General features: G+C 47.6%; 1 protein-coding gene across 1 annotated transcript in view; it reads left to right on the top strand.

Annotated features, from left to right (window-relative positions):
- LOC146201836 (ribosome biogenesis protein bop1-A) overlaps positions 1 to 15,544 on the top strand; it is a 63,616-nt gene that overhangs the window by 39,559 nt on the left and 8,513 nt on the right. Inside the window, exons 12-13 of the mRNA XM_084587793.1 lie at positions 9,469 to 9,572; positions 10,495 to 10,709. Of these exons, the coding sequence (XP_084443919.1) occupies positions 9,469 to 9,572; positions 10,495 to 10,709 (319 nt within the window). The remainder of the gene's footprint in view (positions 1 to 9,468; positions 9,573 to 10,494; positions 10,710 to 15,544) is intronic.

The raw sequence follows: 15,544 nt of genomic DNA, 5'->3' as shown, positions 1-15,544 counted from the left end.
CAGTTTACAACCTTTGCCAGAGTTTCGATGAAATGCTCAAGCAACGCCTCTGCACTCGTCACTCTCCCGCACCTGCTGCGTCTATCTCTGGCCTGGCTGTGAACAGTAACCTTTTGGCTCACATCAAAGATTTTGTTCGAGATGAGGTTTCCCGACAGCTTGGGCTTTTTTCTGGTTCACGCCCGTCGTCTACAGCCCAGCTACTTACCCCTGCGATCCGACACACCATCACGCAGGAGGTTGCCGATGCACTTCCCAGTTTTGGCCAGCCAGCGCCTGTCACACCACATGTCGACCCTGTTCCACTGCAGCCCACACCTCTTGCTGCACCATTAAGTTACAACCCCCCTGTGGTTGTGCCGCCTTTACCTGTACCAGTACAAATGCCTCCCACATATGCAGAAATGACTGCCCACCCTCCGCCGCCACAGTCTTTTGCGTACGTGCCGACTATGGCGCCACCGACAGTCGCTCCACGGTACCTATCAACGACGCCTCTCTACAATCCTTGGCGCACGAATGACAACCGGCCTATCTGCTATGCCTGCGGTATTCCAGGCCACGTCGCCCTCCAGTGCTGTCGTACTCTGCGTTCTGCCCCTGCACGCACTATGGCTGACAGCAATTACCAGTACGACACTTTACGCCCACCTTCGGGGACATCTCCAGGGCAGCCGCACAGCTCATCGGGCCGCCAGACCATTCCATTGCACCGCTCGCCATCCACTCGCCGTCGCTCCTTGTCGCCAATGCGGCGGCGCAGCGTGACACAAGACTCGGAAAACTAGCAGCCGCAGTTCCTGGGGCACGAACTCGGCACATTTCGCCTACCACAAGTCCTCGTCTGTCTCCACCAAACATTCTCGAAGTTTTTGTCGACAGTATTCGTGCCCTTGCACTCGTCGATACCGGGGCGACTCTGTCAGTCATTAGCGAAAGTTTTTGCCGCTCGCTTCATGAGGTCACCACCCCGCCTTCTGGACTTTCTCTTCGCACTGCCAGCGCCGATTCCGTTCGTCCGTCTGCTGCTTGCACAGCGCGTGTAGTTATTGCGGACGTCTTATACGTCGTCGAGTTTTTAGTGCTTGCGTCATGCTCGCATGACAATTCTTGGCTGGGATTTCCTTTCCCTCCACAATGCTGTTATTGACTGCGCCCGCGCCCACGTCGCCTTCTCTTCGCTCTGTGATGCGGTTCTTGACCATTCGCCATCTTTTTTTTGCGCCAAACTTGTTGTCGCCGACGACACCGACATTCCGCCCAACTGTGCTGTGATTGTTCCCGTGTGTGTACTGTTTTCTTTCGATGCGACTGTTCTTTTTGCGCCTTCTCCCATGTTCGCCTCTCGCCGTCACCTTCTTCTTCCCTTTGCTATCATTGATATTAACTGCGGTGCCGCTGACATAGTTGTTGCGAATGCCTCCACCGCTGTGGTCCCGCTACTTCGTGGAGAATGCCTTGGTCATGTTGAAGTTGCTGACCTCATCTCGCCGTTTGAGGTTGATGGGCATCTACCACAGAGTGCCCACGTAGCCTCCGTAATGCCGATTACTGAGTCTTCCGATATACCAAGTCGGGACCTTTTTCAATCGTCTGTGGCCAGTGACCTCGACCCGACTCACCGTGAACAACTGTTTGCTCTCCTCAACCAGTTCCGTTCTTCGTTTGATGCTCAGACGACTTCCTTGGGCCGTGTGACTGAGGTTGTTCACCACATCGACACCGGCAGTCATGCCCCTCTTCGCCAGCGCCCTTACCGTGTTTCGCCTGCGGAGCGCCGTGTTATTGCTGACCAAGTCGACGACATGCTACAACGTGGTGTAATTCAGCCTTCATCTAGTCTGTGGTCGTCTCCTGTGGTACTTGTGAAAAAGAAGGATGGCTCCATAAGATTTTGCGTTGACTACCGCCGTCTGAACAAAATTACTCGTAAAGACGTATACCCACTACCCCGCATTGACGACGCCATCGATTGTTTACAAGGAGCCGAGTTCTTTTCGTCCCTGGACCTGCGTTCTGGCTATTGGCAAGTCCCTATGGCTGAGTCTGACCGCCCCAAGACAGCCTTTGTTACCCCTGATGGACTATATGAGTTCACTGTGATGCCATTTGGTCTTTGCGACGCTCCTGCTACGTTTGAGCGAATGATGGACAACATATTATGCGGCCTCAAGTGGAACATTTGTCTTTGTTATTTGGATGACATCGTCGTTTTCTCTCCCGATTTTCCGACGCACCTCGTGCGCTTGCACCAAATCCTGAGCTGTCTCACTGGCGCTGGTCTCCAACTTAAGCTGAAGAAATGTCGTTTTGGCGCCCGCAAGCTGACAATACTGGGTCATGTCGTGTCTAAAGATGGCGTCCTGCCCGATCCTGACAAACTACGTGTGGTCACTGAATTCCCGAAACCGACGTCTGTTAAAGAGATGCGCAGCTTCGTCGGCCTATGCTCATATTTTCGCCGTTTTTTCCGCAATTTCGCTACCATCATTGCACCGCTTACAAAATTGCTGAATGGTCCCACCGACTTGTCTACATGGACCCCACTCTGCAACGATGCTTTCACTACACTCCGACGTCTACTAACTTCACCGCCCATTCTCCGCCATTACGACCCATCCGCTCCTACATAGGTGCACACTGACGCCAGCGGCATCGGCCTCGGTGCTGTTCTCGCTCAACGCAAGCAAGGCTTTTCCGAATATGTGGTTGCTTACGCTAGCCGAGCGCTAACGAAAGCTGAATCTAACTACACCGTCACAGAAAAGGAGTGTCTTGCAATTGTGTGGGCCTTAACGAAGTTTCGCCCTTACTTATATGGCCGCCGCTTCAACGTCATCACCGACCACCATGCCCTCTGCTGGTTGGCTTCCCGGAAAGACCCTTCTGGGTGCCTCGGCCGCTGGGCTCTTCGCCTTCAAGACTTTGGCTTTGAAGTGATATATCGATCGGGACGCAAACACTCCGACGCTGACGCCTTGTCGCGCTCGCCGCTGCCTTCTCCTGCACCCTCACAATCGATATCCGAACCCTCCGTTGCAGCTGTCACCTCCGACGACCTGCCTTTTGAGCAACGCCAGGATCCCTGAATATCTTCGCTCCTAGACGTCCTCACCGCGTCCTCAAGGTCTTCATTCCCGCGAGCCCTTCGTCGCCAAGCTTCCCATTTTACGATCCGGGGTGGTCTTCTGTATCGCAAAAGCTATCGCCCGGATGGTCGCAAATGGCTCTTGGTCATTCCCCGCCATCTTCGCACAGAAATTTGTGCCCATCACCATGCCGACCCGCCAATCGCAAATGCTGGCCTGTTGAAGACATACGAGCGTCTTCGCCAGCGGTACTACTGGCGGGGGATGTACAACTTTGTCCGCCGCTATATTCGGTCCTGTACTGCTTGTCAGCAGCGGAAGTCGACTCCGCGCCCCTCCGCCGGCCCATTACAGCCTTTGCCTTGTCCAGCGCGACCCTTTGATCGTGTCGGCATCGACCTCTATGGTCCCCTTCCATCTTCGACTTCAGGCAACCGCTGGATAATAGTCGCCATGGATCACCTCACTCGCTATGCCGAGACTGCAGCCCTGCCAACGGCTAGTGCTCGTGACGTCGCCTCCTTCATCCTGCGTCGCTTCGTTCTACGTCACGGGGCTCCTCGTGAACTTCTCAGTGACCGCGGCCCCGTCTTCCTATCTCAAGTGGTCAGCGAGCTGTTGGAAGCTTGCCAAACAATACATCGAACCACCACAGCTTACCATCCTCAAACCAACGGCCTCACAGAAAGGTTTAACCGAACGCTTGGTGACATGCTCGCCATGTACGTTTCTCCTGACGCGTCTAATTGGGATCAGGTGCTTCCATACATCACCTATGCCTAAACACAGCGTCTCAGGCAACGACTGGATTTTCCCCATTCTTTCTCCTCTACGGTCGTGAGCCTTCCTGTCTACTGGACACCATACTTCCTTACCACCCCGACAGTTCAGAGTACAGTTCTCTGTCTGCTGTTGCCCGTAACGCTGAGCAGTGCTGTCAGCTGGCGCACTCATTCACGTCGGACATTCAAGATCTTCACCGACATGAGAGCGATCACGGAAAACCCACTGCTGACTTTCCTACCAACACCCTCGTTTGGCTGTGTGTTCCGGCTGATTCAAAATTCTCTGCAAAGTATAATGGCCCTTATTGTGTATTAGAGCGTACATCACCAGTTAACTACGTCATGGAGCCGGCAACGCCTTCTTCAGACCACCGTCGCCGCGGGCGAGAAGTTGTTCACATCAGTCGACTTAAGCCATACTACGATCCCCTTGTCATACCCTCGCCCTTAGTCGCCAGGATGGCTCCCTCTTTTCGCCGGGGCAATTGTAAGGAAGAAGATGATACAGCGCCGAAGCTAACGACGATGAAGAAGCCGATCAGCTGGTGCCCGCACTGAGAGCTCGGACCATTTTGTTCGGACGATATTGTGCCTCGCTCTACGATCGCCTTGTGTCACCGGTCGCCATCTCCAGTCCTCCGAATAACTCCCAATAAACCCCTCTTCAGATAAATTGCAAAGGATGATTAATGACTTAGACAGGCAAAGCAGAGCAGTAGGCTTAGAAATCATAAGCAGCGGTATGCTGCAAGTGGTAAGAGAGTAATACCCCTGCCACACAGGAAATTTAATGTCATCTCCAATAAATGACATTTTTTCAGTTTAATATCATTCTTTTCTGTGCGCTGCTGCACTACCAAACTGATGCCATTTGTAAAATGATGGCAATTGCAATAGACACACATATGTAGGTGCGCTTTCAATGTGGTGTGAAAATGACTGTACTGTGAATGAAAGCTGCCTTTAAATTTATGTTCTTGTCTTGCATGCCTCGTAACCAACCTGTTAATTACGACTATCCATCACGAAGTTAGTTGCAGTTTTGGCAGCGTTTGTTTACGAAAGAGTACTGAATTAAGGTGCATGCGTCGACATACAGGTGCAAAATGTGCATGAGTTTGCCAGTTTCAACAAGGAGCACTTTGCACTCTAAAGCCAGTGTCAAGAGCAACACGTAAAATAGGCAGTTTCTAGTATGCCGTCCAACGGCGCAGCATACTACAGCCAGCCCCGTCGAGTACTGCCTTCGCATGATTGTTTGCTCAGCATAAATGCCCGTCGAAACATGCCGGACCCCAGCCTCACCAAGAAAGGAGACTACAAATTCGCAACGATTGCCGCACTGTAATCCGCGATCTTACCGCAACGGTGCTGTGCGAGCGAGTGACGTACAACGGCGCTCTGGTCGTGCACTACACCCTAGTTATCGCTAGGCCTAAATAGTTTCGCATCGCAGCCGCAGTGGATAGTGCTTTGGAAATAGTAAATTGCCTGTTCATTGAACTGCCTTGCTATGTCTTACAGTAAAGCTGTAATTTCGGCAGCGCCTTAGCAGTGGAGCTAGAGTAGGAGACCAGATGAACTGCGCCACACCTGCAGCAGCTGCAACGAGGCTGTGAGCAGAAATTGGCTTGTATAGCAGCATAGCCTCTTTTATACTCTCTGTGCCTGTCAACGCGCCACGCGAACATTACAGCGGCGCTGTCGGGTGAAGTTGCGCGGCGCTGCCGCCTCTGCCGCTGAGAGTGCCACTGACGTAAGTGTCGAGGCGCATAGGTACGAACGTCAACGCGAGGGCGGGAACGCTGTTTTTCGCTAGCGAGATAACTGCTACTATGCTACTAAGCATGAATCGTACATATTCAGTATATTTCCTTGTAAGGTCGAAATAATCGAAGCATAACAAGTGATCACGATACTTGTCCGGCAATTACATCAACACTGTGACATTTTATGTGAGACAGTTTCAAGAAATGTTCACATGGCTCGAAAAACTGCATGACTGCTTCGCTAGCGTCAATGGTAATAGAAAAGCACCAGCATTTATTTACACATTTCACAACAGCTGCTGCGCTACAAGAGTAACTACTTTTACAGCTTCATGACTTTTCGTGACAGTGGATTCTGCCGAAACAGCGGCTTATACAAATCATTATTGTCTGTTATAAAAGCGGCATGGTTCACCAGCAGTGGTCTAATGAATCTAGTTGCCACAAGTAGAGAAAAATGATCAAGGTGACTGCTGTCACTGACAGGGCACTTCAGCAAGCCTGATTTACAATTGGCTGGAACAGCTACATCAGTCAGGTTTTTCAGTGGAGTTTGAAGTCATAAGTTTTCTTTTAAGCTTGTCTCCATAAACGGCCACAGCGTGTCTTCTTGAGAGCTGTAAGAAACATTGGGATCTGTAAGGATCAGTATCAGCTGTTACTTTCAATGATTCTGCGTGTCATGCCAACAATATTTTTTTTTCCTAACTTGAAAAATGAGGAAAACAAATGTATGCGTTGCATCTTTCGGTTCCTCTCACTACAAAGTAATCGTCACAATAGGTAAAGCTTGTGTTTTTATTTTATCAAAGAATTGCGCAATCAGCCTGCAAAAAGAAAAAAAAAATACTGCGCTGAAGCACATGCAACATACCACACAGACGAGTTAACCAGGAAGGAGATTAGCACCGCAGTTGAGAAAATACACATGCACGTTTAATATTATGATTACTTCACTGACGCATAATAAACACAGTTTCTGGTGCTGTCATTATTTTTCACAGGCCTTAATGCGGTTGAATACGAGTTTCGCGGTTTCCGACGCAAGAGAGCGACACAGCGATAGAGTTGACAAGGAAAACTAATATAGGCTTTGCATCATTCGCTTTAACTCACTTAAAAGTAGCCATCATCACAATAAGTAAAGCTTGTGTTTCTATTTTATTGCAACATTTCACAATTAGCGTGTACTGTGAAAAAAAAAAAAAACTGCACAGGAGCACATTCAACATACTATGCGGACGAGCTAGGCAGGAAAGCAATTAGCATTGCAGTCTAGAAAACACGTGCACATCTAATATTACTATTGCAGTGTTGACACATAATAAACACAGTTTTTGGTGCTGTAACTATTTTTCACAAGCCTCAAAGCAGCTGAACACGCAGCGATCGCCGGAAGGATAAAGCAAAGCTGGCGCTTACCAATTGGTGCAATGCTGCATTCCTGCAGCATCCGAACGCAGAGAAAAGTAGAGGTAAGACTTTGCACACTACAAAACAGTCCACAAAACGAGAGAGCGACAGCACAGGGCTATCCGTACAGCTTTCCAACACGGCACACCCAGCACTCGTCTGGCGAAGATAATCCAACATCGCTGTCGCCATCTCTCGGCAGCCAGCAGCATAACTTCTCAACGGAGGAGGAGCGGCAACGACGGCCACGGAACGTGGAGTTGCCAGGCACAGAAAGTATAAAGGAGGTTATGATTGTAGTTATCACTCCTACCAGAAACTCGTTACATATCAGTGATCCTCAGTACAGGTTATTTGTTGTGATTCCTTTACCTAGGTGCATAATATTTAAGATCAACAGATTTTAGCCTGCTTTTCTGACAGTGGCGAAAGGGATCCGCCGTGTTGGCACTGACGGACAGCGGCAGGCGCGAGCCGGTGCCGCCTGCACCAAGTGCAGTGACTTCGAGTTGGCTGATAGTGAGGGTGGCAGTTTTTCTGCAATGCTCTTTGGCATGTTTCATATAATTTAATGACTAGGTACAAAATTTTAAGTGCACATTAGTATTATAGTGCTTGTGGCACTTTTAAAGTTTATTTTGTGTGTATATTTCACTGAATCTCTGGTGTCGAGATAACACGTTTCCCCATTGATCACCTTCGAATTAGTTCCTCAAACTCATTCGAAAGCAAATGTCGTTTATCGAATGTCATTATATTTTCTTGTGTGGAAGAAAAATGTAATTTTGAGCGAATGTCATTCGATAGAAATGACATTAAATTTGCCGTGTGGCAGGGTATAAGTCTCAGGTCACGAATGGCAACTCACCAGTATCCTGCACCTTACCGGTACTCGCCTATGGTGCAGGAACATGAAGGCTACCAAAAACTGTTCATCATAAATTGTAGACCACAGAGAGAGCTTTGGAGCTGAAATTGGTAGGTGTCAAGATATGAGAATCTTGCAGAGTGTGTCAGGGAACAAGCGCAAGCTAATGGCATTAGAGTCAAAATCAATGTGAAGTGAGCATGGGCAGGCCATGTACCTTTGGTTGTCATATGAATGAGCGTATTACGATGAAAGGCTGTGTGCACGCCTAATCTACTTACAGCCACTGAAAAAAACAGCAGAAAAGTTTGCTGCACATGTTTTTCTGTGAACGGCGTTTGTGCAACCAATGACAGACACAATGAACTGCAGGACAACAATTGGTTGAAGCACAGGTATATTGCAGGCCCATGCATTGAATAGCCTGAAGACATGACCCAGATCACTTTTATATTTTTCGTTCGGGAATAAAAAGACTAAATAGAGCACTGACAATGTTCAGTAATTGTCAAAAATGCATGCCCCAAGAGGTTTGCTGCTGAGCCCTGTAACTGGGCTCGTTCATTTGCAGCATTGATAATCTTGCAGGTGGTGAAAAATTTTGTCCTCACCCTTCACAATCTTAGGTATTTCAGGACTACTTCCAGGAGCCCCATTACAGAACTTGGAAGCAAGCCCTTTGGGCTGATTTTTGACTAAGGCTGCATGTGCATTGTTAGTGCTGCACTTAAACCCAGGTGTTCCCACAGGTAGCTTTTTTGCTGATGCTAGACAAAGCCAGTACCGCACTTATTTGGCACCCGAGTATACACCTATCTCGACAATGTAAAAGAATATTCACAAAAGATATGGGAAGGGTGTGCTATGAGCATACCCCTTCCAGCCCAGTCTGTCGTCTGATATTTTGGCTCACTATATGGATCCTGTCATGGACCGGGCCACACGTGCTGAATGCCATGTGGCCAGTCTGCTGCTAGGTCCATGGTGCTTCATCTGGGCACACCTTACTGGTAGCATTAGCCATACCTGCGTGAAGCGTCATGGTCATGCAAGGCTTTGCTTTTCATGTGGGATCAAACTCTTGTTATATTCGTAGCTGCACTGTATTGATGTAAAAGTGTGGCTTTATATCGTGAACTGTTATAACTGAAAATAAATAATCACCTGAAGGCCAAGAAAAGCAAAGGGAAGGTACTTGAGTTTATTTTATAAATTAACACTATATGCTTAGTAAGTAACCTTGTTAATTACTAGACTGCATGCTGAGTGCTGAGCTATCACAAACTCATTTATTAAGCCAGTGATATACTAAAAATTCCTGCAGGTGCAAGCAACTTTAGAGGCTTTGCTGTAAAACTAAATGCCTTATCTGTATTTACTAATTGCATATTCAGTTATAGCATAGCTCCCGCTCAGCATGGGTGTTTACCACACATTACACGTAAATTAACAGTCTGCATCCTCTCAAAGAGGCTTGTAAGAAGCGAAGTCTCCAAGACAGGAAGGAGTGTTAGTCATGTCCTTGTCTTTATTTTTGTTTCCAGAGAAAAAAGTGTGCATGTCATCAATCCAGGTGTTGGTGATAAATTAGTGTTGAGCAACACTGATACTGTCCTTTCGACCCTTCCAGAAGAATCTAACCCCTTTGGTGAGTTCCTTCCAATCTACATAGTACTTTAGTGTGCTGGTAAAGGCTACTGCCCATGTTATTATGCTACTATATTAACAATAACGTGCAAATTCAGAAGCTAGTTTCACTATTGAGTGTTCATATCCAGAGGAATGGAGGAATTGGATACAGTCGACAATTTTTCGGACTTGCTAGGAACCATGAAAACATCCGAAAAATCAGGCAGTCCAGTAAATCAAATTTTACAGAAAAAAAGAAGTCACTTTATATAAACTTTCGATTGCCACTATGGTGGAGGAAGGGGCCAGCAGTTTTGCCCCCATTCTAATGCTTGACGGTCTCGCCACATAGATGGCGGGTGGCAGTCGGCATTCGATGGCTGTACTCCGTTGCCACATTGCGGGAAAATACACTGGCTAAGATTACATCGAAACGTTCACTGAACCACCATGTTTTGCAAATTCTTTACTACGTAGTCCTAACAGTCCGTGCGGCAAAGCATCCTCGAAACATGGCGTGGCTGCCTGTGAAGACTGCTACTGCGTCACGGTACAAAAAGGACTCTGCTTAATATGCTTCTTTCTAACTTTAGTTTTGCTTTATTTGACCGCATTTTCAACCCCCTTGAAGCCTGAATTAATGACGGTCTGCTGTACATATTATATGGAGGCTCTGCTAATAGCAATGGGGCCAAAGTGAATGTGATTGTGGTCAAAAAGAAATGAGCAGTCAGTTGCTATGCATCCGAAATTTCGGGTGCTCATATACATTTTATTTCTATGAAACATATTGCAGTGCCGCGAGAAGGTCTGAATATAATCAATCATGCTCGAAAAGCCAAGGGTCTAGATGTTCAGCCAGCGACTGCTACATTTAGGATAAGGGCATTTTTTTGCATGCTTAAGTATGGTTTTTAATATGGCTTTGTGTCTGTTTGCAGAGGGTCCCAAGTTCGTAACTGCCAACTGGGAAGTAGCGTCACCAACTTCGAAAGAGTATAGCAACCAAGGGTTGCGACTTAGTGTAGTGCATCGGCATACTGTGTCACAGGTGACTTGGCACGCCAAGGGAGACTACTTTGCTGTTGTGCTAACAGGTGGCAGTGGTGGTGAAAGCGGTGTTGTGATCCATCAGCTGTCCCACAGGAGATCCCAGGTTAGACAAGTTACTTTCCTTCTTACATGCACCCTACGTACACAGTGGCTCAGTGGTTGAGGTGCTTGACTACTGACTGGTTGACCTCTGTTCGATATCAGCTCTGACAGCCACGTTTGAACGGAGGAGAAACACAAGGCACCTGTGTAGTGTATGTTGTCGGTGCACATTGCATAACCCCAGGTGATTGAAATTATCCAGAGCCCTTCAAAAAAGTGTCTCTCGTAGCCTGAGTCACATTGTGATGCTAAACCCCATAAACCTTCTGTGTGCAAAATTTTTGGGTTAAGTTTTACGTACACTCAACAAACGATTTTTCAACCCTCTAAGGGTCGTTAGAATGTCCGAGAAACCAGTTTACTGGAGAAATCCCTTAGAGTCAACTTTTAACTGCCAGTATGATGGAGGAACAGGGCAGCATTTTCTTGTACATTCTAATGCTTCATCTGACTACCTCGGCATTCATTGTGTACACAGGGGACGGCTGGTGACCGCTTTCGATCTCGAAACTGGCAGTAAAACATTATGCGTGCTCTGCAGAGGCTTACTTATAAAGAGGCATTGTTCCTGCCATCAGAACACAACATTTAATTATATTTTTTTATGGTGTTACGATTGATTATTCAGCACTGTGGGGCATTTTCTTATGGGTACAAGCTGCTCACATTGAAAAGCACCACCTTTTTTTTCGCTTGCCATCTCTGTGAAGCCATAATTGTCCCATGCATTTCGCTGCTGCTGTTCCAGATATTCAGGATGAAGCTAGCACAGATGAGAACTTTGGCCACTAGTATTCATGTTTTAGCAGCTGGGGGGCAAGAACACTGCTAGTTTGCAAGCTTGCATGTGCAATGTGCTCTCCTGGTGAGAAATCAACCCTGCTGCTTAAGAGGTTCCCTTTTAGCCTGAATTCCACTTGTTTGCATCAAACTTTTGACCCCTTTGAGGTCTGTATTAGTGATGTTTCACTGTACACATTTTGTAACACCTTAGCTATTGGCGGCAGTGCCACGGCAAGTGCGCATGGGGTCCATAATTTTAGGCATTTAAATATATTCATTCTGTATGGGGCATGGCGCAGCACCGCAGAAACGTACGAAAAATTAAGCGCATTAGAAAAATCGGATGCACAAAGATATTGTGAAACCGTACTCAAATAAAATTGTGTGCGCATAAGCTTCACATTTTAGAGTGTGAGAAAACAGCTTTAATGGCTCCTGTCTACAGCGCACCTTCCGAACCTTCATTTGCTTAATATGCACTTAGCTCCTCACTTAATCTCCAGTCCCATAATTTGTGCCTCTATTATCTCCCACATATTCACTAGCATACAGTCGTCAGCCACCGCATTTTGTGTAAAATCACCCAACATAGGTATAATGCTTTCACTTTCACTTTATTTTCACCACACATGTACAGAAGATTTTAAAAAATTACATGCGGCAAGGAAAGCGGGAAAAAAGCTGCGTGTAATGCAGCTTGACTGGCCCTGCCTCCCCTTTAGGTTGGCAAGCAGGACAGCAAAAACATAAAAGGTTGAATGTACGTTCAAGACATGGGGAAAACTAGAAACAAAGAAAGACAAAACAAAACCATTATGAAGATGGATGAAAGAAAACACTTTTCCTTCAGCTAAACATTGCATGCAAATCATTCTTTGATAATAGACGAAGGTGTTCTAATGTGACGTTAAACTTATTAAGTGCATGCTGAAAGCTAGACTGCAGCATTTGTTGACCATAATTAGTACGGGGGAGAGGTACGTGCCGGATTTCACGAAACCTTGTGGAGCGAGGCGAAGCGCTCTTCTTCAAATTGGCAGTGTTACTTAAGTTGGTAATGTGCTTGCGTAGTTACCAAACCGTACGATCGTTCCTGCATGGCCTTGCGACAGCGTATCTGGCTCGGGCTCCAAGGGTTCAGGAAGGTTTGATCCTTCTCACCCTGCCATCTCAAAGAAGCTACCCTGAGATTGCAGCTCCTGCTGATGCAGCTATGTCATCTGGTCTCCTGATATCACACCAGTCAGGCTAAACAATCAGTATCCAGCTGTGTCACCTGCCAGCTACTACCTGTCCTGTCAGAGGCATGCCTATGATTTTTTTTGCTCACAACACCACATTTTCTGGGAAACGGGGCCTTTAGCACTATCACATTAGAATTAAAGAAGATGTTAAAGTTTAAAGGGAAACTTTGCTCAGCTAGGCATAAAGCAGCATGCTATCCAATGCCCAAATAAGCATCATGGTTTTAAGATTTCAATTGCTTTTCTAAACTACCTTTATTCGCTCTTTTGTGGGTATGTGCTTGGATGTATGGGCACACTGCTTTCTCACCGTCATTCTTTTCATTGCCATGCCAAGTAAAGGGGAGCTAATCATATGTGCACTGAGAAAAGGAAAAGAAGATGCAGCATAGTGTCATATATAACAGGCCAGCTTTTAGGGACACTGTGCATCATGAAAAGTCGGTTTTGAGAAAAGGAAAGACATAATATATATAACTGTCTCACTTATCACTGAACTCCGCGACTGCACTGTGTGGGAAGGGGATAGTGAAGAAATGGAGTGAGAACAAGGCACCATAGTTTAGGGCTTTGGATAAATTTCAACAACCAGGAGTTTTCAACGGTCTTCAACAAGTTCTTTTTCTCATGCTGTATTGGCACCTAGCATTTGGCCTCCATCAAAGCATAGTCATTGCGGCAAGGTCCAAACTCTGGTCCTTAGGCTCTGCAGCTGAACATTGAGCCACTTTAGCATGTGCCTTGTAGCTTCTAGCAGTCTAGCAGGAATGAAAGGAGGTAAGCTTATGCAGTTGCATGCATGCAACTTATTCTTATTGCGCCAAGCTGTTCTATCACTGGGCAATGTTTGTGGATATGAAGAGAAGTTTCTTGGCACCTAACACAGTTTATGAGATTTATAGCTGTTTAAAACTCTGTGAGAAGTGAAAGTTTCGTGAGGCTTCGCTGCACAGGCCACAAACTTATTATATGTTCTATGCTTTTCCCTGTGTGACTGCATAGTATACTGCATAGCGTTGGGCCATGCCTTTAGGCAGCAAGGAAATCCAGCTTTTTCATCGCTTCTGTATTTCGAAAACCGTTGTCAGCACCTGTACGTAAACACTCACTCCCATAAGTATCGGATTATTGCTAATACCTAACAGTCAGAATCTCCTTGAAAATTCCATGCAAAGGTGTGGCACTATTGTCAAACTTCCGTAAACAGAACGTCTGCACGCCAGGATGGTGCTCCCACAGTCACTTATTCCATGCAGAGCTGTGTCAGGTGCAGCTTTGGGCACCTACTAGTTGCGCTGGGAAATAACTCAAGTTACCAACATTCTAGTGTAAATTAAGAAGAAGAAATGGGCATGGGCAGGACATGTAGTGCGAAGAGAGGATAACCGATGGTTGCTTAGAGTAACAAACTGGATTCCAAGAGAAGGAAAGCGTAGCAGGGGGCGGCAGAAAGTTAGGTGGGCGGATGAGGTTAAGAAGTTCGCGGGGGTCAAGTGGATGCAGCTAGCACAGAACCGGGTTAAGTGGAGAAATATGGGAGAGGCCTTCGCTCTGCAGTGGGTATAGTCAGGCTGATGATGATAATGATGGTTGCGCTAGTTATGTGAAGATGCAGCAAATACTTGATGAGATTGGTAGCAACCTTTGGTCTAGAGACGCCACTTTTCACGCAGCATTGCTGTCTTGCAGGGAAGCCAGTGTTTGCTATAACGCTGGCTATGCGATAAAGCTGACCTAGCTGACTGTGACGCATACCACCAGCTCTCACCAGGCTTGACTTCGTTCTCCTGCCTGTCTGCATGAAGCTTGCAAAAACCAACAGTACCTCGATTTTAATGTCAGGTTCTTGTGCTTATGACACACCGAAAACGCGACTCGGCCTCCCGCACTAAGCATTGGCTAGATACAGAACACCACCCGCGGCGGCTTCGAATCAGACTGTACCTAGCAGCACAGAGGTAGAGGTGTGCTACTAGCATGTCAGCGGACAGCGTGTAGCTGCAAAATGCACTTCTCTGATGTTGATGTACCATACTTATTCCTTGCCATGTTTTATGTAACAAATTTTCAATCTTTCGAACTATTCCCCTGTCTAGTTTTTAGAGCGCAGCTCTTTGGCGTCCGTTCCTGGGTTTCGCGTCGGCGTCGGCCTCGTAACCAGCTCCGCCCCCCTTTCATCCCCCCAGCGCTAGCAGCGACCGACTGATACCGCTGGATGCCGCTGACGCCGTTAGAGAGTCAAGATAACGTGACTGCATAGAACACCGTCGCCGCCATGCAGAAAGAGGAGGGGAGGGTCCCCCCCCCCCCCTGTTCCTGTGTGGCGGATAGGGTGCTCTTGAGTTGCCAACGCGCCGGTTATTTCACGTAGGCCCTGGCACGTCGACGAATACGTGACCACCTTCCCACGGCTAGACCTGGTTCTTGGCGCTGCGGAAGCGAGAGTATCATATTGTTTGCGTCGGCATCGGCGGCGTTGTCTCTGAAACCAACTCCGCAGCTGGGGTTGACTCACTATCGGCGTCAGCAGCATCAGTCAGTCGCTGCTATCTCTTCCCTCCTCCCTTTATCGCGTTGTCCGCTTGCTGCGCGCGCTTCTGCCCCCATCGTTTGCCGCTGGGTGTACACGCCGCCCCCCTCTTCCTGCGAGTCTCCGGTTGTCAAAGCGCCGGCTCGAACTTAATTCCTTTCTTCGCTCCTCCTCCAATGCAACCCCTGTGCGGTGGCAATCAGAGAGCCAGATCGGTGGCGGCGGATCTGTATATGTGCACCGCCCGAGCCGAAATTGCCGCTGCCGTTCGCCACTGCG

Source organism: Amblyomma maculatum, chromosome 1, assembly GCF_055883805.1.
Source record: "Amblyomma maculatum isolate TAMU_Amacu chromosome 1, ASM5588380v1, whole genome shotgun sequence".
NCBI lineage: Eukaryota > Metazoa > Arthropoda > Arachnida > Ixodida > Ixodidae > Amblyomma > Amblyomma maculatum.
This window is presented reverse-complemented; position numbering and strand designations above follow the sequence as displayed.